General features: G+C 38.7%; 2 protein-coding genes across 2 annotated transcripts; both read right to left on the reverse strand.

Annotated features, from left to right (window-relative positions):
• Nucleotides 1-4,306: 4,306 nt before the first annotated feature.
• On the reverse strand, nt 4,307-7,193 carry LOC116200318 (mitogen-activated protein kinase homolog NTF3-like). Its single transcript, XM_031531179.1, has 3 exons — nt 6,984-7,193; nt 4,737-4,969; nt 4,307-4,679 (listed from the first exon to the last, which is right to left on the reverse strand). The coding sequence occupies exons 1-3, from the start codon at nt 7,191-7,193 to the stop codon at nt 4,307-4,309; spliced, it is 816 nt and encodes a 271-aa protein (XP_031387039.1).
• Nucleotides 7,194-10,740: 3,547 nt separating this feature from the next.
• LOC116200319 (mitogen-activated protein kinase homolog 1-like) lies at nt 10,741-11,835 on the reverse strand. The gene has a single exon (XM_031531180.1). It carries the CDS (start codon nt 11,833-11,835, stop codon nt 10,741-10,743), a length of 1,095 nt encoding a protein of 364 aa, XP_031387040.1.
• Between the last annotated feature and the right edge of the window lie 14,738 nt (nt 11,836-26,573).

The following is a 26,573-nucleotide window of genomic DNA, read 5'->3' on the forward strand; positions in this document are numbered from 1 at the left end:
GTATGTATGTATGTATGTATCCGTGTGTGCTCATAAAACCATTTATAAATTTCGATTAGGCTTGTGAAATTCGCAAGCTGAATACTGCTAAGCTCGAGTTCGAGCTGTTCGCACATTGTCACATCTCACTTATAACCCTATTTTGAAACACATCATCTCATCTCACTTGTATCTCTAATTTGAAGCAGTAATAGAACTCAATGAAAATTGTTAATTTTTATCTTATGATTTTATTTTACCTGCATTCAATTTCGATGCAAATTTGATTTTCTTTAAATTGATGATTATTGTATCTTTTAGATTTCAGACGACAAACTTGAATTGAGTTATTCTTCAATGAAGTGCGTATAGATGAATATGTAAATTTGGGATTTAACCCATGGAGGATTACACAAGTTTCTCTCTCTCTATGTTTTTTTTTTTAAAACAAAAAAAAGTGTCGTTTTTAGGTTTAAGAATAAGGATCTTAATACGAGTCTATAATGCAATAATAGATCCGCAAGGAGATGAACAAATTACTTAAATGTACTTCATTAATCAAAAGGTGATGTAGCGTAGTGATGCACACCTCAACTGTTGACCTAAAAGTGGCAGGTTCAATATCTAGTGAGAGTATTCGTGTCCTTTTATTAGTTATTTAGGATTTCTCTTTCATTACACTAGCATTTAGGCCTCTTTTGTAACCGAAAAAAATGTACTTCATTAAAATCTAAGTCTAAAACCAAAGCTAAAACAGGGAAAAAAAAACAGATAATCTATGGGACCATGTCTGCCCGTAATTCCTAAACCATGACTGCCTCGGATAATCCAAGGACAGAATAAAACCTGAAATGCCATGCAAAACTTCCTAAGGCCCTAGACAACTTATGACCATAAAACGAGGTATTGGTTACACGGCTTGGGTTGGATTCATTGCAATAATTAATCGAATCAATCCAAGCTGGTAACCGCAGCAGTTTAAACAATAATCTTATCGAATCTTTTAGGATCTTCCAGCAACTCTGCCATGGGGTTGTAGATATCCACGTACTCGATGTGGATCCCTGAATGCTGGGAGTTCAGCCTCGAAACGAGGTCCTCAAGCTTTGTGTTGTAGCCTTGGCTGTCGATGTTCTCCTGTTCGACGTATAACTGCTAGTTATGGAATAGGCGCCTTACTATATTGCTGATGCTGTGCGTCGTGACTTCCACCGGCAAGCACCCGACAGGAGGTAACCTGACCACGGCAAACTTACGTGCTCCTTTCCCGTACAGCCTCTGCATCGATCCCCAAAGATATGGTCAATAATTTATAGATTATGGATCATACGAGGTAATTTATTAAATTATATAGATAATACGACGTAATTTTTTTTTGGGAAATCTTTTGTTTTTTGGTGGGATGATTTTATTTAAGTACTTCAAAATAAGAGTAAAAAACACTTTGACCCCTAACTTTTTTTTAGCTTTACCTTGCCCACTAATGTTAAGTTTGTTTCATTTAGATCATTCAGTATTTTCATGAACGTGTCACTTTAGATACCCACATGACCGTCCAATATTACTTTAACCATTTATTCTTAGTTTGTATCATTTTGGTCACTAACCTATAAATGCAAAAGCGTATCAATTTGACCCTTAAAAAATCAAATTATTCAATAAATGATCACAAGATTATACTTTTTTTTTTCATTAAATATATTTCTACTTTCATAAAATTGAATTATAAATGACCAAGGAAGTCTAAGAGAGAGACAACTGATGGGGCTTTCGGCACAAGTCGCCAAGTCCGTACATACCTGTCTCGCCTCACCCTCTTCGAAACATACTTGACACAAAATTCAATCGACCTGCTGATGATAACCTTGAGATCAAAATGGCGATTGCTCGCGACTAATCACTTTTGGCCAAAATGACACTAGATAGACTTATTTGTGACAAAAATTGCACATTACTAGAAACTAATAAAAATTCACGTGTACTGCACATTATTTTTTCAGTTGTGCTTTATAAGACATTTTTTTTTTGAGATTATTAATGCATGTTCTATAATTTTTATTTAGAAATGATAAAAAGCTTTATGGTATATAAGTATATCAGTATCATATAAAATCATTACGATAATATAAAAAAATTAACTGTTTTTGTCTTTTATTGCTCTCGTAATGAATGGTAATTTCTATGGTGTTACAGTTTTAAGCTGCTCACATGAACAATGCATTAGCCATAAGTACAAAGTTTATGTGCAATGGTGTATACGGATATATCATTGCCACTGGCGCTGTCTAGATCTGCTGATTAACGAAGTATATCTAGATGACATATAATAATAAAATGATGATGTAAATATTAATAAAAAGAAGTTGATATAGATTATTAAGATTATTACTAAATGAGAAATTCATGGTTATGCCAGAAAAGTTTACAACTTTTATATCCCTCATCCATCTTTATCGCTCTTCTTCTCTCAATAAAACTCGTTTTTTTTTTTGGCTCTATGATCAAAACTAATTCTCAAGGCACCGACTTACCTTGAACTCAGTGTTTCTATTGAATCTTAAAGCATTGCACTTCAAGTAATATCCACTTACGGCGGCTGTCATCATTCATCAATTGAAATATACCTCGTGGTTTTTCTCAATAGCGCTTCAGCCACCATGAGAAGTTATTTGCAATAATTTTGCCAGATATCAGATTTATTCGTATGCCTTATCTCTTTCGTCAAGGAAGTGTCTGGGTGTGGCAGGGTTTTTTTTAAAAAAATTTGAATTAAAATAAATAAAATGCACTTATATAATGTTAATCTGGGCTCTACATACTTGTCGTGCCAAATTTTTTCATCAATTTGGACCCAAAAATCGACGATGGGCCAAGATTGGAACAAGAAAAAGAAATCATATAGGGATTCTCTATTAATTTTGAACGAATGTGCTAAATTTGAGCCATTAACGTGCGGATCATTCATCATCATTAACGTGATTTATAGCGACAAAATAAAGATATTCAATTATTCAGTTCAGTTGGTAATGAACTTGCGAGCATGTCATGGCAAAAAGAAATTTGTCCAAGAAATTGATTCTGTAATATCGATAGCTCCCATCTCTCGAGGAAACCTTGAAAGCGCGAGAGAGTGGCGGGAAAATCTCAAAACCCATTTAAAAACTCAACGAATGATCGAACAATGTAATTATTCTTTAAAAATATAGAAAAAAATCCATTTTTTTTTTCCAATTTTAACATCCAATCAATAGCTTCGAGTCGGGTCCCTGAGTCCAAATTCCCATTAATTTCTCAGCCTCTTCAAGTAATCGCATCCGGGCAAACGTTGTTCAATCTCCACCAATGCTCCCCAAGCACCTGTATATGAATATGCATTGTAGCACCCGGGGACTCTCTCTTTTGAATTCCTTGAGCGCAGGCTGTAAATCTCCGGGACGTAGAAAATATCCAGGAGATTCGAAAATTCTCATGCTGTGTCATAGAGCGTCAAGAGGTTGTTCGTGCTGCAAGTGCCGATCTTGGCATTGTCCATGCATACGGGGCAGGGAGGTGCATGTGTGCTGTGCACATGTCCACGAACCCGATCCTGCCCGTGTTGCCTGTGACGGCGATGCAATTTGTCGATTGAGAGGGAGAGGAGGTGAGGTGAGCGATATATATGACGAACATGAAGAACTTAGATTTGGAGGATTCATAGTTAACAGAGAGAAGAGACAGAAACAAGAATTTCTATGTTGTGTTGCAGGTCCAATTGGAGCGATGTTAGAACTGATGATTTAGATTTATATAACGGGTTTCGCCCCGTAACTTTACAGATTTCTTCTGACCTTTGCTAGCGTGCAGGATGATCGATTTCTGACCAAAGGACCTTGAAACCAAACCGAGTTAGACAATTTTGTTCCCCCTGCAGTAAATTTTCCTGCCAACTTTTGATGTTGCGAGCAATGACTCACTACATAAAAATTGGTTGTTTCTTCGTTGCTATGATAATAAGAGATTATAGAACGTCTATCCCTTCGCTTTCTTTATGCGCAGATTAATATGAAACTCTACAAAGGATCAGGACACCTAAAACACTCAAATTTCACTTATCGGAGAGAATCCGTAAGAGTAAACATATGGGAGAGCTTCATTCAGGAGTAATTTCCTATCGATTGCTACTGCAAATTGACCATATAAAGGCCATGAAATCAGAGCTAAGATCGTGCAAATAATTCCTATTAAAAGTTTCGATAGCTTATCTACGCGCACATGTCTCTTCTCTTGTAATCCCAAGATGATGAGCGAAAAATGAACACAAGAACTCTTCTGGAGGTGCAACGTTAACCTATTGGTACTGAAGAATCTCCCGCCACATCATCTTCCTTATCGTATCCTCCTCCATGTTGTCCTCCACAGTGAGCTCGACCGGGAACTGGGCCGGATGGACAGTTCTCGGATCGTATAACGGTGCCATGTAAGGGTGATTGAGCGCCTCGGCAACAGTTGTCCTCTTGTTTGGATCGAATGAGAGCATCTTCTCGAGCAGGTCCAGACCCACAGGATCTGCTTGGGGAAAAAGAGTTGAGAGCGGGGTTCCACTGCAGTAAGAGAGGGACTCAATATATCTTCTGCCCTTCGTGCTCTGGATGAAGTCGAGATCTGCTTTCTGCAGTGTCCCGAGCGTGCGGATTATGCACTGCAGCTGGTTCTGGGTGTCACTGCCGCGAAAGATGGGTGTTTGCTCAAGCATCTACGCGAAGATACGCCCGACTGACCAGACATCAATGGAAGGGCCGTAGTTGTTGTTGCCCAGGAGGAGCTCAGGTGCGTGGTACCATCGAGTTGCAACATACAACTTCATGAACTCCGACTTATCTTGGGCTGCAGCTCTCGAGAGACCAAAGTCGCATATCTTTAGCTTACAGTCGTAGTTGATGAGGATGTTGCCGGGCTTTAGGTCCCGATGGAGGATGTTTGCCGAGTGCAGGTCGTTGAGGCCGCACTGTATCTGGAAGATGAAGTTCCTGATCTAGTAGTCGAATAATTGCACTTTCGAGTGGATATAGTCGTGCAGGTTGGTGAAAGAAAAATCGAATTAAATGTAATAACGATAAATAAAATTTTTCATCTCATGAACATTGGATCGTAATTTAAAATCATATTTCAGGCGTGATATTACCTTTTATTCGAATTAAACAACGCGACCTATAGTTTCTACAAGGGTAATCGAATTATATCTTTCGAGATCGAATCCTTTGTAGAATATTGTAGCCGACCACTCGCGCAGCCTCTAGCCTCGTCCACACGAACTTGTTCGTCTCCAAGGAATTGCGGCGGTATTGGACGTCCTTTTGCAGCCAAGAGAGAACCTCTTTTATTTTATTTTATTTTTTTTTAATTTTTGGGCTCAATCGGCTAGCTTGGAAAGAATGACAGTAGGCTTCCCCCCCTCTTTTTTTATTTAATTTTTTTGTTTTTGCCGTGTGCCTTTCCTTCTTCTTTTTCTTTTCGGTTTGTGTGTGTATTTAATGCCCCGCATTAATATATAAAACATATCCATATATATTTTACATAATGACTCTAGGAATCAATTTGCAATTAATTAATTAATTAATTCACAATTAATTAATTAATTAATTCACAATTAATTAATTTATTGCCAATGTATTACCTTTACACAAATAAGTCATCTTATGACTAGAACTTTAAGAGAGAGATTATTACGTCATCGACATAAGTTTCCACTCTAGACTTTCTAATTATGGAAACATTTTAAATATGAAAACTCTCGTATTTCCTTATACGGATTCACCTCGATATCGGATTTGATTTCGGGATGTGCTAGCAACTCTACAACTATATTACAAGTCTAATCTGTGAATTAATTCCTAATTAACTATCTTAATTATACTCAATTCATCATCGGTTAAAACACGTCTTATTGTGTGTGATTAATTAGGCTCATCACTAAGTGGCAATGAGATTATAATGTCAAACTCCTTCGACATTATCGGAAACTCTTTTCCATAACCAAAAGCATAATTTCCAATATGTTTTTGGCTCCCAAAGATTATGAGTGATACCTAATAGCATGTTATGATAATTCAAATAGTGACGAATGTGCAATTTGAACATTCTGATGAACTAGTGACCATATATGCCATGCACTCGGGGCCCTTCATTGTAGATCCTGATCTAGTCATTGCCATGATAAATGTCAAATCCTATAACTGACTATATTGAGTCTCTGAGTTTCTATTTATAGACCATCAAGACTTAAATTAGAAACTCCTTTCTATTTTAAGTCCAATCACCTTGGCCAATGATTTCCTGATCAATAATAAAACTCAAATCCATAGGACCTTTCCCTGTTTACTTATGTCAATGAATCCTTTCTCGAATGGTCACTTACCTCCATACATAACTAACAAGGACCACTGTCCGCCGAGTACCTATGCTTACAACAAGTATATAAGCAGAACCAAATCCTAACTACCTATATATGAGATAACCATGTCATCTCAAGTCTAAGGACTATATGCACTAATATGGTCTAGATAATATTCTTTGACAACAGTAAAGTATCATGTGAATATTATTTATACGTCACATTCGGTTCACTTATCTCCGAAAGTATCTATATGTTTGTCTCAATATCTAATATCGAATAGTATGTGACTCACTACTCCATTCATTAGTATCTATATATTAATCATAGATACAAACAAATGTAATAGTCTAGCCGGAATAATAGTGCCCAACCAAGATTCCAATTATCATGAACAATTTAAAGAACTTGTACTAGATAATTCCGTTATTTATATTCTCAACTCTTTGACAATGAAGTATCTGCCAAGTATCTTAATGGCTTATTCTAATAAGCAATTCATGAATAATATAATAAATTTTATTGCCATAAATAGAAATTATCCAATTACAAATATCGATTGTACTGCATATAACTAATGGTCGAATACCAACTAAACATCCTCCAAGCTTGTTTTCTGGCTTGGCAGCATTACATGCCTGAGGGAGATGATGTTCTCGTGCTGGATTTGCCTGAGAATCATGGGATCCCTAAGGGTGCTGGCAGCAGTTATGGAGTCCTCGAACACATTGGAGATCTTCTTGATCGCTACCTTCTCTCTTTTCTCCAAATCGTGCGTGGTGGTCACCACGCCATAGTATCCTCTTCCCAAGGGCTCGAGGGGGTGGTACTTGATGTCTGTCATGAACTTAGTCTACCGATTTCCCTTTTTGCATCAGGCCGCTTAATTACGACCCGAACTAGCTCTGCCATCTAGTCTTACTCTACTTAACTGAGAAATTAACAGATAGTTTTCTCTATAAGCAACAGCGAAAATTAACGTGAACTAACATTCTCTGTATCCTTCATTTGACTAAAAGCTAGCTTTGCACCTTCTCTTGAACATCGTGATCATCAACATTGAACAAGGCATGATGAAACGGGAAGCACATGCTATAATCTTCTCAACGAAAATGCAAAATAAAATAGAAAAGAACACTGAAACAAGTTCAAAGCAAGTACACAAATGAAGGAATATAGATTTCTTACTTCGTGAAAGCTTGTTGCTTCGTTCTTCTTCTAGTCTTTGTGTTGCAAATAACCGAACTTTTCCAGGGATGACCCTAATGGAAGCTGCACCGGGAATGAAGATAATGAAGTGGCGACTTGGGAGCTTTCCTTTCTAGGTGTATTTTAAGGATGATGATATGGTGGGATTTGGCATTACTTATAAGAGATGCATCCTCTACTTACATAAGCAAAAACATTACCCATAGGGCTTTATATTTGAGATTTGAATTCTACAGATTTGAAATTTAATCTCTAAATGATTTATTTTCTAACTTCCTCTTGGAATCCCTATAAAATCCCATGATTTGGTGCAGCCACAAACGGGCTAAGTTATTATTTGCACATACTGAAAATGTACTCAAATTCAAATAAATAATTGAAAATTTTACCACGACTTATTTACATATACTCCTTTCAATGCCCTGCCGAGAAGAGTTGGGCTCTGGCTTTGTACGTGAAATATTCAGCTCACATTTTAGCGACACAATCCAATAAAAATAGTGATCTCAAGTTATTGAGGCTCATGTCTACTAAATTCCGAAAATCCGGATATTATATTTTCTATATATTCGCGGGGCTAAGTTTACTTTCCTTGGATTTCATATATCTTTTTTTCTTTTCTGTCAGTAACACATTTGCATGTTAGATTAGAATATCCCAAAAATATTATTTGTTCATCTATTTGCAGATAAATATACGTATCTATATTTCACAAAAAACAAAAAATAAACGTATCTATAGCATAATATTTGTTTATTAATCATGATTTAATAAGTCATAACTTCTCGGTATATTAATATAAGCCACAACTTTAATTTTTGGAAACAAAATCCCAAATTAGTTTGATCGTTTTTTATTGGTCTTTGCATGAATGGAATAGAAAGTTCTTGCCGCACTATATGCTCCAAGTCACAGCGACCTGTAACTTTACCCCTAATGTAACCTGTTGAACAACAAGGGTTTCAGCCAACCTCCCGCTAGCAATCAAAGACTTTGAAACCAAGTTAGAAATTTTGTTTCCATTGCTGTTAATTTTTCGACCAGCTTCTGATGTTAAGAGGAATGATACACACCACATGAAAGTTGGTCACTTCTTCGTCTCTCTGATGATAAGAGATTAATAGACAATGTTTATTCCATCGCACTTCCTCAATAGGCAATATATTAAGGAACTCCGAAATGGAAGAGGACAGCTAAAATATGCAGATTTCACTTGTCGAAGATAATCCGTAAGACTATACATAAGGGAACTTCATTCCAGAGGGACTGTATATTTTCCTAGCTATTAATTACTACTGCAAATTGATTTTTATTAACGTCATCAAAATAGAGCTAAGATCATTCAAATATTTCCTATGAGTGTAAAATTTCACTAGCCTATACGCTATTTGACCCATCTTTAACCCAAAAGCTCGAGTCGATAAGTTGTAGTACCGAATCACTTTATAAACCCTTTAATTTTTGTTTAATTTTTCCGTGTGGGACAATAAGTCTCAACACCTGTCCTCACATGGTAATGTGTGGCTTTGATGCTTCACCTACAAGTGCCGCGTGGACTTGGACACCCGCTCACAAGAAATGACTACGAGCCATGACTGGACTTCCGTTCTCGAGACTTAACTACGAGGTTGACTTCTTCTTGCGCCTCGGGCTAGATGAGGGGGGATAATTGATAATTAGGCTATGGGTCGAACTAAGATAATAAGCAATTTGGCTGCCTTGAAACTAGGCTTGGTGTGGTGTGAGCCCACACGTGTGCTGTTGATATATATTGTCTCACACGGAAAAATTAAGAAAGAAACCACAAACTTATATGAGGTTTGGGTCAACAACCTATTAGCTTAAGCTTTTGGCTTGCAGATGAGCTCAAGTCCATGTAAGCTCAAGTGAAAATTTTACATGGTATCGGAGGGGGTTATGCTTTTGAGCGTACGCGTGGGCTCACATCACGTTAGATTCGGTTTCGAGGCAGTCAAGAGTACGCTTCATGTTAGTTAGACCTGAGAGTGGCCTGGTCCTTCTAGTTCCGATGTAGCTAAAATGTGCACTGCTAGTTAGGCTTGAGTGTAGAGCTCGAGGATAGTCTGGTGTTTGCCCTCCTCTCGCCCGAGCCCGGAAGATGATGCCTGACTCGTGATCAGTTGTTGAGAGCGGGTGTTTAAGGGCACGTTGCACGTGCTGGAGTACAAGCTGCCAAGTGAGGGCATGTGTTGAAATATGTTATCCCACACGAAAAAATTAAGAAAGAAATTATAAGCTTATATGATGTTTGGATCCAACAACCTATTAGCTTAATCTTTTGGGTCTGTTGAGAGCGGGTTACACTCTAATACCATGTAAAATACCCATGGGCCTATGAGTGATTGGCCCCATCAACAAAAACTCGAGCTAATAGGTTGAAGATGAACCGAATCGCTTATAGGCCCAGTGATATTATACATGAGCCCAGGTTGCGCGTATGCGTGCCCACGCGCATGCGCACTAATACCACGCTAGACCCAATATGTCCGAGAGCAGCAAAGAGTGCACTTCGTGTAAGTCCCCTCACCCGAGCTCAAAAGAGGAACCTTGCTCGAGGTCAGTTATTGATGGCGGGTGTTTAAAGGCACATGACAACATGTAGGTAGAAATAGAACACACATTACACGTGAATGCTGGTGTTGAAGAGTAAAAATGGGATAAATCCCAAATCGGAAAAGAAAAGGAAAATCAATATGATATTAAAGCCCAGGTTGCGAGTATGCGTGCATGTGCACCAACACCACGCCAAGCCAAGTATGTTTGAGAGCAGCCACAAAGAGCGTCTCCTATTAATCTCCCCTCACCCGAGCACGGAAGATGAGCCCCACTCGAGCTCAGTAGTTGAGGGCAGGTCACATGAGAACGTGTAGGCAGAAATAGATCACATGTTGCATGTGAGGGCGAATGTTAAGGATATTAATCCCACATGAAAAAGATGAATCAATATCTATTGGTTTATATGAAATTTGAGAACCATCACTTATCAGTTTGTGATTTTAAGTAGAAATTAGCTCAAGCCCGTAAAAGCCGAAGGACAATTCAATAATGAGTCTATGACAATGACAAATTTCAACAGCTTATACATACGGACATGTCGCTTGTAGTCTGGAGTTGTGATTATAAATAAATATAATAACATCTTCAGGAGGCGTAACGTTAACCTATTGAAAGTGAAGAATCTCCTGCCAGATCCTCTCTCTTATCGCAGTCTTCTCCATATCCTTCTCCACATCGAGCTCCACAGGGAACTGGGCGGGACGGACAGTACTCGGATCAAAATAGGGTGCCATGTAAGGGTGGTTGAGTGCCTCAGCAGCAGTAATCCTCTTGTTTGGATCAAACAGGAGCATACTCTCAAGCAGGTCCAAGCCCGTGGAATCCGCTTTGGGAAAGCGACTTGAGAGACGGGTGCCATTGGAGTAACGCAGGGACTTGATATATCTTCTTGCTTTTTCATTCTGGATGAAGTCGAGATCTTCTTCTCCAGGGGTCCCAAGCATGCTGATTATGCGCTGCAACTGGTTCAGGGGGTCGCTTCCGGGAAAGATAGGTGTTCGCCCGAGCAATTCTGCGAAGATACATCCAATGGACCAAACGTCGATGGAAGGTCCATAATTGTTGTTGCCCAAGAGGAGCTCCGGTGCACGGTACCATGGAGCTCCAATGCACGGGTTCATGAACTTGGAATCGCGTCGAGCTGTTGCTCTCGAGAGACCAAAGTCGCAGATCTTCAGGCGACAGTTGGAGTCGACGAGGATGTTGCTGGGCCTCAGATCCCGATGGAGGACATTTACTGAGTGCAGGTAGTTGAGGCCGCACAGTATCTGGAAGATGAAGTACCTAATCTGGTCCTCGAATAACTGCTTTCTGGTTTGGATATAGTTGTGCAGGCTGGTCTTCATGAGCTCGAAGACCAAATAAACATCCTCGAACCTCGTCCTCTGGCTTGGCAACATGACATGCTTGAGGGCGATGATGTTCTCGTGCTGGATTTGCCTCAGAATCATCAGCTCCCTCAGGGTGTTGACAGCAGTTTTGGGGTCCTTGAACACATTGGAGATCTTCTTGATCGCGACCTTGTCATTTGTATCCAGATTGAGCGCGGCACAAAGCACGCCGTGAGATCCTCTTCCAATGGGCTTGAGGGGGTAGTACTTAATGTCAGTCTCAAATATAATCTCCCTTACGCGGTAGCAGTTCTTGCGTATTTGCCTGATTGCATCAGGAGGCTTAACAACCCGAACTAGATCCGCCATATACTCTTACTCCACTTACTCTGAAAAATTTAACAGATCGTTATCTCTATAAGCAACCTGCAAATTTTAACACAAACTAACAATCTCTATCTATTTCATGACTAAAAGCGTTGTGCCTTCTTGATCATGGAAATTAATATCCAACAAGGTACCATGAAACCAGAAGCATGCGCTATAATTCGGCAAGTACACGAACGAAGGATTATAGATTCTTACTTCGTGAATGCTTCTTGCTACGTCCTTATTCTTCATCCCACCAATCATCGACTTTGGCCCTAAGACTTTAAAATTGTAGCCGGCCCCGAATTGAAGAATGAAGTGGCCACTTTGAGGTGCTTGCTGGGTGGGAAAAGCCGGCATGCCACATTGATATTCAAGTTATCCCAGGTTAAACACGAGTTTAATGGAGGACTTGAACTAGACAAAACAATCAGGCGATCCAAGGATATATATTATATATCTATCTTTTTCGCCGAATATATATCATATCTATCTTTTTCAATTTATATTATGTTAAGTTTCACAAAATATTCTATAGATAGCTACGTCTCTTAAGGGAAATATTCATAGGTAAAACTGAAGAATTGAAAAACACTATATATATTGTGCTCATATATATTAGAAAATATTTATTTTATAATTAAAAAACTCAATATTTAAGAGATTATTGTTTATATATTTCAAAAAGTTTAAATTATATTATACAGATAAACATAGAGAATTAAGAATCCAAAATTATAATGATATTATTCTGAAATTAAAAAATAAAAAGGTATTAAAAATTATTAAAAAACTAAAGTAATTGAAAAATAGAGAAAACTCCATTGAGTAATCTAAGCTTTCTCCATAATAAAAAATTACCCGTACATAGCACGGCCTAATGCCTGTGCATACCACGCTCCAACAATAATAATTTTTTTAATAAGCTCTTGAATGGATTAATTTGGAGGACAAAGAAAAAATTAAGAGTAAGAAAAATAAAAAAATAAGAATTTGATGTATAAATTGAAAAAAAAAGTGATAAAATTTGGGATTAAATTGTAGATAAATGACAGAGATACGAAAGCTTCAAAGATATGTTCTCTAAGAGATGCTTCCGAGATTCACTTATGAGATTTATAAAGTTCTCCTTCTCGGACAGAATCTAGCAGGATATCAGTATCAGGCCACTACCATGTGGTTTTTAGATGCACAATGGGCCCGGACTAATTTATATTCTAGCTGTGTCAAGCGGCCACACCAAATTTTAACTGGGCCAGATAATGAATTTCCAGATCAACATATAACATATATAATACAACCAAGTTCATTTTTTTCATTTACCGATCGACTTGGATAAGCTTTCGGTGGAACTGTTTCATTCCCAGGCTTTGTCCGGAAGGATCCAGTTCAGTGTTTTGTTACAGGACCAAGTAGGGGCAAATGTACAATTGTCGAATCAGATTTAGGAGAAGTAGTTTTTCCAAGCTTTTTTGACGGATAACTGCTGGCCTCTCGCTAGCGTGCAATGATCAGCTTCTGATCAGAGCACCTGGAAAACATGTTAAGACAGTTTTGTTCCCTTCACTGTAAATCACCCGGCCAGCTTTTGATGTTGTGAGAGGAATGACACAGGCAGCGTAAAAATTGATCGTTTCTTCGTCTATCTGATGATAAGAGATTATGCACCATTTATCCCATCGCACTTCCTTTGTAGACAAGATAATATGAAACTCTATAAAAGAACAGGCAAACTAAAACACGCAGACTTTCACTTATCGAATAGAATCTGTAAGACTAGATAAATGGGATCTTCATCTTCTAGAGGACAGACTATATAATTTGCCTATAAATTGCTACTGCAAATCGATTGTGCGAACACCATGAAGTTAGGACTAAGATCATGCATATATTTCCTCTTACAAGTGTCAATATCTTATATCCGCAGACATGTCTCTCGTATTCTGTACTGAATATGATGAGTAGAAACAAATGTCAGGACTTCTTCTCCAGGCGCAATATTAAGCTACTGGTAGTGAAGAATCTCCCTCCACATCATCTCCCTTAAAGAAATGTAAAGAAGAGAATAATGGCTGAATCCTCACTTGATTAGGTGAGGTGAATTTCATTGTAATATATAGTCGTATACAGTGTTCTGTGAACAGAAATAATCTAAACATGACTAAAATACGTAATATATACAGAGTAAGTTATAATGAGCTATAATGGCATAAGATATGCTAAGATTTGGGATAATCTTCTCTATTACTCCCCCGCAAGCTGAACGGGGACTTCGCCACGTGAAACTTGGACCGAATGTCTGCAAAGCGTGAAGAAGATAGACCCTTGGTGAGTGCATCGGCTAACTGTTCATCAGAGTTAATGAAGCGAATAGATAGTTGCTTATGCATGAAACGCTCTCGCACAAAGTGATAGTCAATCTCAATGTGCTTGGTCCGAGCATGAAAGATAGGATTCGCCGTAAGATAAATCGCAGAGATATTGTTGCACCAAAGAGTCGGAGAGTGACACTGTGAAATCCCAAGTTCCCGAAGGAGAGACTGAAGCCATAAAATTTCAGCAGTGGCATTGGCGAGACTCTTGTACTCAGACTCAGTACTCGACCGGGCGACTGTCCTCTGCTTTTTGGAGCTCTAAGAGACGGGATTGGAGCCAAGGAAAACAATGAAACCACTGACAGAGCGACGATCATCAGGGTTACCGGCTCAATCAGCATCCGAGAAGCCATGAATAGATGAGATGGAGCCCGGGCGAATATGAAGACCATAGGTAATTGTACCCTTGAGATAACGAATGATACGTTTTACCGCCATCCAGTGAGTAGTAGTTGGACAGTGCATAAACTGACATACCTGATTTACTGCATAGGCAATATCAGGTCTAGTGAGAGAGATATTGGAGGTTGCCAACCACACTTCTGTAGAGAGAAGGGTCCTGAAAGGTATCTCCATCATGAAGAGAAAGTCTGGATCCGGATGAGACTGGGGAGCTGATAGGCTTGCATTCCAGCATAGAAGTGCGAGCTAGTATATCATGAATGTACTTGGACTGTGTGAGGTAGAGTCCAGTACCATTAGTTCGAGCCTCCATCCCAAGAAAGTAGTGAAGAGGACCGAGATCCTTCATGGCAAATTCCCGGTGTAAAGCAGTAATTATGGAATGAAAGGGTGCACCTGGAGTTCCCGTCAAGATGATGTCATCAACATAGACGAGAAGATATACAAGATAAGTAGGTCCTCGAAGAATGAACAGTGAGGGATCAGCTTTGGAATCTGAAAATCCAAGTCTCTGAAGATATGTATTGAGGCGCTGGAACCAGGCCCGGGGGGCTTGTTTGAGCCCGTAGAGAGATCGGCGGAGTCGACAGACATAATCAGGGCGAGAAGTATCAATGAAGCCAGGAGGTTGAGACATATAAACCTCCTCGGTGAGATGCCCATGAAGAAATGCATTCTTCACGTCTAGTTGTCGAATCGGCCACTGGGAGGAGACATCAATAGATAAAACTGTCCGAATGGTAACAGGCTTGATGACTGGACTAAACGTCTCTGAATAGTCGACTCTTTCTCTCTGATTAAAACCCTTTGCCACCAGTCGAGCCTTATATCGATCAATGGTGCCATCAGCCTTCTGTTTAATGCGATAAACCCATTTGCAACCAACCACATTCTGCGTAGGAGATGGCGGGACAAGTCCCAGGTATGATTCTGGACTAATGCCAGATATTCCTCCTCCATTGCTACCCGCCAATTAGAGTGTTTACGGGCTTGTATAAAGGTCTGAGGTTCCTGCAAAGCAGTGGAAACAGAGAAAGCAGAAGGACGGCGAGATATGGTGAATCAAGGAGGAGGCAGAGTACCATCCTTAGACCGTGTCGTCATCCTGTGAGTATTCTGAGGAGCAGGCGCAACATCATTACCCACAGTATTTTCAACCGGAATTCCAGACTCAGTGAACTGGTCATGAATCTCAGGAGTAGGAACATGCAACTCACTAGGTAGGGTGGCAGGATTACTAGGCTCACAAAATGGCATGGAAATAGATGAAGGAATGGGAATATAAGTGGAAATATTATTTGAAGAGGAGGGAATAGACATACCAGTAGCAAGTGTGGGGCCAAAAGAGGACTGACTAGCATCCACCGAGATAGGCCCACCTGTCCTGAAAGGGAAGGAATTCTCATCGAAGATAACTCGAGTGGATAAGAAGATGCGACCAGTGATAGGATTCAGACATTGATATCCCTGATAGTGATAAGGATATCCAAGAAAGATACATGGTTGAGATCGAGGTTCTAATTTATGGCGATTGTAAGGGCGTAGATAAGGATAACAGAGACACTCAAAAACTCGTAAGGTAGAATAATCAGGTGGACTACCATGAAGTACCTCAAAAGGGGATTTGAAACGAAGGGATTTTGTGGGTAACCTGTTAATTAGGTACACTGCTGTTTCAAAGGCAAAATCCCAAAATTTCGGTGGAATGGAAGAGTGAGAAAGTAGTGTAAGTCCCATGTCAACAATGTGACGGTGTTTGCGTTCAGCGGAGCCATTCTGTTGAGGAACATGAGGACATGAAATACGGTGAAAGATACCATTGTCCTGCAATTCAGACTGAAAATCTGCAGAGAGAAATTCTTTTGCACCATCTGATTGAAAATACTTGATTCGACGTCCATGAAGGTTCTCAATTTGAAGACGAAATGCTCGAAAAACACTAAGTACATCAGATCGAGATTTAAGGGCATAAAACCAGGAATATTTACTGTAATCATCAAAAAAGTGAATGTAATAATGATGACCAGTATGAGAAGTGATTGGTGCAGGACCCCAGATATCAGTATGAACAAGCTCAAAGGGAAGTGTGCTTTTATGAAGAGTGGGTGGAAAAGTATTGTTTATTATTTTTCCCGCTTGACAAGCAGAACAGATGTGACCAACATGATCATTATTAAGGAAACAAGAAGTACATAAGGCACGATGAACTATGGGAAAAAGATGAGTGCCCAAGGCGTTGATGCCATAGGACACTGGATCCAGACATAGAGAGATGAGCTTGAGGACGGTCGATGGGCCTGTCTCTTGGATGGAAACAGTAGAGTCCATCTCTAACTGGGCCACGCATAAGCTCCTTGCGCGTATGACGATCCTTCACAATGAAACAGTCTGGGTGAAGCTCAAAGAAACAAGTATTGTCTCTAGCAAATTTGGATATAGAAATAAGATTTTTGGAAATATGTGGAGCATAAAGAATATGATTTAAGTGTAAAGGACGCTGAGAGAGTTTAAAAGTGGAGGAACCAGATGCAAGAACAAGAATTGATTTACCATCACCCACGAAGATGTGATCGGAATGTGAGGTATCATCATGAATATTGAGATTGGATATGTCAGATGTGACATGGTGTGTTGCCCCTGAGTCCATGTACCAGTCTGGATCATGAATTCCCGGAGAAGCACCATGGGCTAGATGAGCCTGTGCCCCAGAGTACTGACAGGATAGAGCGGTGTGGCCCGGACGATTGCAAAGTTGGCAAATAATCATCGAATTGGGCTGGAAAGCTAAGTTGCCAAAAGGAGCTGGGCCTCTAGCGGTATTATAAGCTGAACTGGGCCGACTAGAAGTAAATGGCCCAAAGTTGCCTAGAGGCCCAAAGGAAACTGGGCTGAGTCGCGAGTCACGGGCTTGACCCGAGTTTTGACCCGAGTTGTGCTGACCCGAGTAATGCTGCCCGATTTGCCCGTGTCTTCTCTGCCCGAAAGCTTCACCCCCAAAATTAAAATTAGGGTTTCCTCCTCCTTGGTTTCGATCAGCTGTGTTACCCGAGCCTCCCGAGCCGCCTCTGCTACCAGAGTTCTTCTTACCGGCGTTGTTTTTCCCGTAGTTCTTCTTGCTGCCGTTGCTTCCCTTTCGCCCGTCCGTGTAGAGAACTTCCGTAGGTCCTGCGCCAAGCAAACCTGAAAGTGGAGCACTCGCAGAGGGATTCGACTGAGGTCCGTGAGCGTAGAGGCGGCGCTCTTCGTGACCAACAAGCAGAGATTGAAGCTCGTCGGTACTCATGGTAAGCATCCGCTCTGACTGGGCTAGAACAATCGGTTCCCAATCGGGACCGAGCCCTGTGTAGATTCTGCGATTGATGTCTGCTGGTGTTTTAGGTTTTCCGATTTGGGCATATCGTAGAGCCTGTTCTTTCACCGTTCCGATGAATTTTTCCATTGACTGACTCCCTTTCTTCAGGTCACGCCACTGCTGATCGAGAAGATCCTCCTGTGCAGCGGTTTGAGTGAGAAACGAGGTGGCAAGGGATGCCCACGCCTCCTGAGAAGTCTTAGCAGCAAGAATGGTGACGCCTATTTCCTCTGTTACTGTAAGCATCACACAGGTTAGTGCAAAATTGTCTCTGGATTCCCACCTCAAATAGTCGGGATTAGGTGTTGTAACTCCATCTGCTCCGGTAATGGTTTTTTTTGGTGCAACTGTTCGACCTTCAACGTGGTCCAGCAACCCATAGGTAGCAAGTAGAGGTGTCATAACACCCTTCCAGTAGAGATAATTTCTTCCATTAAATTTGACAGGAATAGTCGGGATACTTGAAGGAGTTTGAATATTATGAAGAAGGAATGAGTGAGGTATTGTTAGTATCAGCCATGAGTGTAGAAGTAAGAATGGGAGAGATTAAGAGGACTGTGAGAAGGGCTGAGAAAAGCCACAGGTAAGGATCAAAAGAGATAGGAAGCAATACGAGTGTTATTCCGATTTAGAGCTCTGGTACCATAAAGAAATGTAAAGAAGAGAATAATGGCTGAATCCTCACTTGATTAGGTGAGGTGAATTTCATTGTAATATATAGTCGTATACAGTGTTCTGTGAACAGAAATAATCTAAATATGACTAAAATACGTAATATATACAGAGAAAGTTATAATGAGCTATAATGGCATAAGATATGCTAAGATTTGGGATAATCTTCTCTATTATCCCTCATCGTATTCTCATCCATGTTGTCCTCGACAGTGAGCTTCATGGGAAACTGGGCAGGATGGACAGTTCTCGGATCATAATAGGGCGCCATGTAAGGGTGGTCGAGCGCCTCAGCAGCAGCGATCCTCTTGCTTGGATCGAACGCGAACATCTCTTGAGCAGGTTCAAACCCATAGAATTCACTCTGGGAGAGAGTCTTGAGAGTCAGTTTCCATTGAAGTAAGGCACGGACTTGATGTGTCTTCTGGACTATGCACTCAGGACGAAATCAAAATTCGCTTCCCCTGGGGTCCCGAGTATGCCGATTATGCGCTGCAACTGGTTCTGGGTATTGGTGCCACGGAAGATTGGTGTTTGCCAGGCATTTCCGCGAAGATGCACCCAACTGACCAGACATCAATTGAGGGCCCGTAGTTTGTGTTGCCCAGGAGGAGCTCTGGTGTGCGGTACCATCGAGTTACAACGTATGATTTCATGAACTCCGAGTCGGCTCTGGCTGTTGCTATTGAGAAACCAAAGTCGCGGATCTTTACTCTTTGGGTGACAATTGGAGTTGATGAGGATGTTCTGGGGCGTCAGATCCCGATGGAGGACAGTTGCCAAGTGTATGTAGTTGAGGCCGCACAGTATCTGGAAGACAAAGTCCCTGATCTAGTCCTCGAATAACAGGTTCCCAGATTGGATATAGTTGTGCAGGTCGGTCTCCATGAGCTTGAAGACCAAATAAACATCCTTGAACCTTGTCCTCTGGTTCGGTAACATGACATGCTTGAGGGTCGACAATATTCTAGTGCTGGATTTGCCTGCGAATCTTGAGTTCCCCCCTGGGCGCTGGCAGCAGTTATGGGGTGCTCGAACACATCGGAGATCTTCTTTATCGCGATGTTCTCATTCGTCCCCAGATTGAGAACAGGGCAGACCACGATAGGAGCCACTTCCCAAGGGCTCGAGGGGGTAGTACTTGATGTCAATCTCGAACTTGGTCGGCCATACGAAGTAGCATCTCCTAGTGACCTGAACTAGATTCCCCATCTACTCTAACTCTACTTAGCCTGAGAAATTAACAAATCGTCTTCTCCATAAGCTATCCGATTATTTAACGAAGAACTACCAAACTCTATTCTTTTCATCCGACTAAAAGTGCCGCGCCTTCTTGAACATTGACTTCAACATTCAACAAGGTATGATGAAGCCGGAAGCATTTGCTGTAATCTTCATAATGAAAGTGCAAAATAAAATAAAGCACGACGATGAAACAGATTCCCGACAAGTGCAAGAATGAAAAAATAGAGATTCTTTACTTTGCAACAGCTTTTTTGCATCGCCCTTCTTCTCCCTGTGCACTGCCAATCGCTGAACTTTTCCGGGATGACTCTAACGGAAACCGTCACGAATTGAAGAGGATGATGTTTAGTTTATATGTAAAATTTTCATAATGCTATGATACATTTTGTGATTTTTCCATACAGGAAGATACAGATCTGTTTACAAAAGGAAAAGCATTATCCATGAGGCTATTTGGGGTTTTAATTACAAATTAATTTGAAGTCTATTAAATCCCAGAGATGTTTTATTTTCCAACTTCCGCTTGTAATGGCTATGAAATCCCATGAAGATAGTAATCACTATGAAATCCCATGACGCGGTGGGATCTTTGATGCTGATCAGGCTAAGTATATCATTCCACATATAACGATAGTGTAATTTAAATTTAAATATATAAAATTGAAAATCTTACTGTGATTCGTTACAAAGTCGATATAGTGCCCCGCTGAGAAGGATGACATTCCGGTCTTATAAAGTATCGAACTCACTTTTCTGTGACATGTTCAAATAGAAATAGTGATCTCGAGTTCGTTCTTCCTATCGTCATGCCTACTAACTTCTTGGCATCTTATTTAGGAGCCCCATTCCTAGAAAGTACGGATTATATATTTTCTGTAATTTGCCCAAGTGAGTTTGTTTTCTTAACTGATTTGCTATTAAATATGCAAAACCAAAAATCTGGAGTTCAATTCTCATAATAGGAATTCCATGCCACATTATTTTTCATATCTTCTATTTTCTACTTATAAGGCTATTGCTTGTCCTACATCCTTTCGTTGTTTTAAGGTTGGGTTTATAGCGGTGGTAGATTGCTATAAGAAAAAATGCAAAATAATTTATAGAGAAACGGCTTTGGGTACAAATGACATCGTCCTTGATTAAAAATCAAGATGTTTTGATTTACACTTTGTTACTTATTTCTCTTCCTCTCTTCTTCTTTCGATCTTTGTTACAAACCTAGCTAAGAGTAAACTGAACCATGTCCGATCATATCATATCAAATTGATATTAAGAATATTGCATATGAGAAGTTGAGAACTGAGTATAGTATGAACAGTATCACATCCTTCTGATATATCCTACATATCCCTATTGCTCGATATATAGTTCATTTATGGTATAGAAAAAGGTTGAATTTGACCTTTGGTCTTACGCGTACTTTTGAGCTGAATCTATCCTAAACCTTCTCAATATGGTGTAATTTTGGTCCTTTTATTATTTTTCAAATTAGAAATAATGATGTGTCGTTTATTTAAATAAAATTTACATTTTACAATTTTTTTTTAAAAAAAAAACTGGTTTGAAATTCAGAAGGGAGAACTGAAGGTAGCCGGAGAGGGCTTTGGCGACGGCCAGCCCTCTATAGGCCACCAGATTGACTGACGGCGAGGCCCCTTGATCCCCTAATAGAGAGATCCCTAATACCATATTCACGATCTCCTGATTAGGGGAGAAGGGGGCCTAGTGACTAGTGAAGCCCTTAACGACCCCTCCCTTTCTCCCTTTTAATTTTTTTTTTACTTTTAATATGTTGAGAATTAATTTTAATTAAAATAAAAAGTCACATGAAAGTTAATTAAAAATTAGTTTGTGACCAAAATAAATTGGTTTTTGCTAGGATGAGAATATTCTTAATTAAAATACTTAGTTTGGTTCCTTCGAATTTGGCTCATTGCATGTGTTAATGTCGGCGTGAGGCAGTGACCTAAGAATATATGACTTTAAGTGCTGAGGGGGAACTTACGATGAAACCACCGAGCACAATAATCTGTGGTAAAAAAGGACAGGAAAAAAAAAAAAGACCACCGCATTACTAAGTACGAGGTTGATTGCACTCAAAAAATTACAAAAAAGATTTGTTAGAAAAGAGTTTTCCCACGGTTGCGTGGCTATCGATCCACGAAAAAGAGGCCGTGAATCCACTTTTCGTCAGTGTCACGTCTTGGCACTGACGAAACTGTTTCCTTTTTTTTGTTGAACTTTTCTTTCAACCTTTAAAATTTGCAGAGTGTTTCCCCAACCTCCGTGAAAAAGGCGCCTTACTTCTCGATCATTTTCTGACCAAAATGAGCCACATGCAATTACAAAAAAAAGAAAAAGAGAAAAGAAAACCAAACCCCTGACAATAATAGAAAACCAAACCCCTGCAATTGCTTCATTTCTTCTTTAGATTATAATAGGAAACCAAATTGTGTAGATATTTCCTAAGAATTAAGTAAAATTTTTGTTTAATCTTCCTAATTATTCTTTTAACTTCTCACAATGATATGAAATTAATTTGATCAACATCTGCATAATTTTATTAAATGTGAGTGTCATAAGAATAATTAGGCGCACTTTTCTTTTAGGAATATTTAGCATTTTTTTCCAAATAATATACCACTGTCGTAAAGATAATAAAGAAATAAATGAATTAAATGGGTATCTCAACTTTTCAAAGCATACTCCTCAAACATAGGACTTCCATCTCCAATTATTATATCCATTTCTTCCAACAAGAAGGCATATTGTGCATCCATGGGTCTATGTACTTCTTAGGTTGGGATTGATATAACTTATTTTTAATAAAAATAAATTGTTTTAGGTTCAACAACCAATATATTTCGGGGCAACGGTCTCATCCAGTGAACTTTGGTTACTAGTCATATCACAGGATTGGTATCCTCGAAGAATATTAGCAGTTCTCACTTACCATAGCTGTATATATGAGGAACTTTCAATCAAATGTATGATAAAATTAAAAATAAACGAATTTTATGTGCTCCACAAATTTTAATGTGTCTAGTAGTGGGAAAAAAAAAGAAGAAAGTTGAGTGGATATGGAAAAGGAATGAGCAGCAATCACCAGATATTTTCTCAGTTTGGGATTTTCTGGGTTAATGCAAAGGCCTTTCTCAGCGAGAAATCTCAATTTTGAGTCGTGGAAGAGAGTTCCCACATCTTTTAGAAATTTTTTAATTTGTTAAGTTGACAAGCTATTCTTCTTGACCACAAGTTGACAAATTATTGGAAAAGAGAAAAAGAATTACGATACTTCTGTATTTGTATACATTAGCCAGAATAATGTAAGTCTCTTCTCATCAAAACTTACCATTAGCGCGAAATCATGTCTTCTTCATAATGTGAAAGTGAGGTCATAAAGGTAAAGTCAAGTCTTCTAAAGATATAATTCTTAGGTGGCGTTCGATAAATTAAGTGCTTAAGCACTTAATTAGTTAAGAAAAGAAATGTAGATGTGTTTTGAGGAGTTAAAGGCATCAATAAGTGAAAAATAATTTATTCTATTAAGTCAAATTTTTTGACTTAATTCATTGAGTAGTTTTTTACTTAATGATTAAGTAGTTTAGACACTCATCTCTCATCTTTCCCTCATTCTCCCATTCATTTTTCCTTATAATTAACTTGTAACTAATTTTTAAGCACTTATTTGATTAAGTTCAAACAAACACAGCCTTAATTTAGTCCAATTAATTCATATTCGTTTGCCTACTTAAAAAAGAATTATTATTGTTTTTCCATAATGATGAGACGTTGCATTTTTTGAAAATTTATATGTAAAATATGTACTAATAAACCCTAAATAACCTAAATTATTTTCTAACTTTTTTATCAATTGTTTATATATGTGTTTGTTACAAAGAAAGATACATGGGTCTAATATAATGAAAGAAAAATCGTAATGGCTAAAAAAACAGAGCACTGATTTACCTCAATGAGTATTGGACTTGAAACATTTTGGTTATCAGGCGAAATCATGCGCTATTACACTACGTTTTTTTTTATTGTTTATAATTTTAGAGAAAAAAGGGGAATATGTTATTTTGATAGTTGCTATGTACTTAATGAGGTTGTTGTGAACATGGGAAGCATCATTAAAAGGACAGATTTTGAAGGTTAATATTAAGAGTTATTATCCCACATTGGAAAAGATATAAAAAAAAACTTTTAAGTTTATAAGAAGTTAAATATCATATATAGTTTATAAGCTTGAACTTTTATAGAGTGATCTCAATTAATGGCTTCAGCTTATAGTTTCAGTATGAATTTTACATGATATCTTATACGTGGTATTATTTTACCACCATCCACACAATTTTATAGACTGATACATAAATACGAAAACCTCAAAATGTATACATCTCATAAAAGGAGGGAAAGTGCCACTTAGAAGGACATCATAATTTAACGTAGAAAACCTCAAAATGTGGAGGAAAAATCACGGGGCCCAAACATGTAAGGATTTCAAGCATAAGCCATATGCATTATATAAATACATAAGTATAATTATGGAAAAAATTATACATCATACAAGGAGGAAAAGTGCCACCCCATCATGATTTGATGTAGAAAACCTTCAATATGTTAGAATAAGCCATACGCATTATATAAATAAATACGGAAAAATTTATATACATCATACAAGCGGACAGAAAGTGCCACCAAAAAGACGTCATGATTAGGAAACCCTCAAAATGTTGAGGACAAATCATGGGGCCTAAACACGTAAGGATTTCAAGTATAAGCCATACAATGTAGGTCTCTCTCTTGACCCTCATAGTAATCAAAACGAAATTAGTATCTTGAGGGAGAAAAAATCCTAGTGCAGTGACACAAAATGCTAATTCGAAACTAAGAGATTATAAATTCAATTTTTATTAGTGTGATTTATTTGCGCCTTTATTTTGATTTATTTTATATCTTTACATTAGCCCATAAGCCTTCTTTTATGATCGGGAAAAAAATTATTATCTCTAGGGATTTATTAGAGATTTACTACTCATCTTCCTCCAACACTTTGTGGAATCGTGTAAAAAATTTCATATAAAAAATTATTTAATTTATCAATAAAACTAATATTTATAGAAACTTAGATTTATTTGGGAATTTAGATTTTTTTTCATTTTTCATGATTAATATTAATGTTTATTTTAAAATTTTCTACAACAATCAATTGTCATTATTAGATAAAGACTCACATGTTACATAGATTACACGTATATTATTTAGTTTATTGGGAAAAAATTTTAGATAAAATATTTAATGTTGACATTTTAATGTTTATTCTCGATTTTAGATGAAAAATTAAATTCTTTAAGGAATCAAAAAGACGTTTAACCAAGAGATGAATGTTTCAAAAAAAGTGAATCGTGCCGCATTTTTTCATTCGGTTTTTATATATTGGAGTTGATAATTGATTAACCATAATTAATATAAACAAATTCTAATGAGCATACCACAATTTTGCACCCTAAGCCATCATTCTCATATATCACTACCCAGAAAACTGTTTTAACACAGTCCGCACGCATTATTCCTAATCACAGAAAACTGTTTTAACACGATCCACTATAATATAGAACCAATATACTCGATCATCGTTCTCCACGGACTATATATTATTCGACTATATATTCTCCATACTCGATACAATTACAGCTCTCTCCAAAGAGCTTCAATCATCTCACATCAGTTCCGCTGCCCCGGAGCTCCTCAACTCCCCTCGAAGGAGCTCAACCGCCGCTCTCGCACTCTCAATCTCACATCTATTGTGAGGGCTAGTTGCTCCTTAAATGTGTTAGTGCCACAGCAAGAAAATCTATATTTATAAAGGCTATCCAAAACTCTGTTAATTTGATTGGAGAAATGGCCATGAAGTAATGGGGACCATGCCCTGCACCCCATTCCCTGCCAAAAAGGAGATAAAAGATACCCATAACATTTTCTTCAATTGGGTATATAAATGCTCTCCCATATGCCAGCATCAGTGCATGCCGGCGATTATTATCACTCCGCTATGCAATATTTGAACTCTGGAGTTTGAATGTGAATATTAGACAACAACTTGTACAAGTAATGATCCCGTCTTGTGGCGTCCCACCAAATACCTAGTATTATCGATCGCTGGAGTCAAATTAAAAACGCAAACAGGCCCACATTTTAGCATATGTCTCCTTAGACTATTACTCAAAGGATCCTCCCGACAAAAATGGTGAGAGTTCACATTGCAGCAAACAACATGGTGCACGCATGCAGCCAATCCTCCACGGTGGCAGAACGATAGAACATCGTTGTCTGGATGTGTGCAAAACACGAGGGAAAATAATTGAGCAGTCGAGAAAGTAAGTGCAGTGCACTTAACACTTGCCCCTATCTCATAACTAAAAAAAGTTTCAAGTCTGAATCTTGTCACAATCAACATATTTTTTTGAACTATAATATTCAAAAATCCAATTGGGCAATCCCCACCTTCTCTTTCTCTTCCTTCCCGACTTCTCTCTCTTCTGCTCTGTCTCTCTCTGTGAATCTCAAACCCTCAACCGAGCCCCAAATCTGAAGATCGACACCGGTTGAGCCTTCAATCGTGATTGTGGGCGAGGATGGCGTCTTCATCTTCTTCTCTGTCAGAGTTGATTGGAATAAAAATTAGGGTT

This window comes from Punica granatum, chromosome 3 (assembly GCF_007655135.1).
Source record: "Punica granatum isolate Tunisia-2019 chromosome 3, ASM765513v2, whole genome shotgun sequence".
Taxonomy (NCBI): Eukaryota; Viridiplantae; Streptophyta; class Magnoliopsida; order Myrtales; family Lythraceae; genus Punica; species Punica granatum.

Bases quoted from the DNA above. Each gene is read 5' to 3' on its own strand.
- LOC116200319 (XM_031531180.1), bottom strand. From the start codon at position 11,835: ATGGCGGATCTAGTTCGGGTTGTTAAGCCTCCTGATGCAATCAGGCAA.
- LOC116200318 (XM_031531179.1), bottom strand. From the start codon at position 7,193: ATGACAGACATCAAGTACCACCCCCTCGAGCCCTTGGGAAGAGGATAC. The intron at 4,970-6,983 runs GTAATGCTGCCA...TTCATCTTCCAG, and splicing joins ACATCATCTCCCTCAGGCAT to ATACAGTGCGGCCTCAACGA. The intron at 4,680-4,736 runs GTCAGTCGGGCG...CTTTCGCGGCAG, and splicing joins GGCCCTTCCATTGATGTCTG to TGACACCCAGAACCAGCTGC.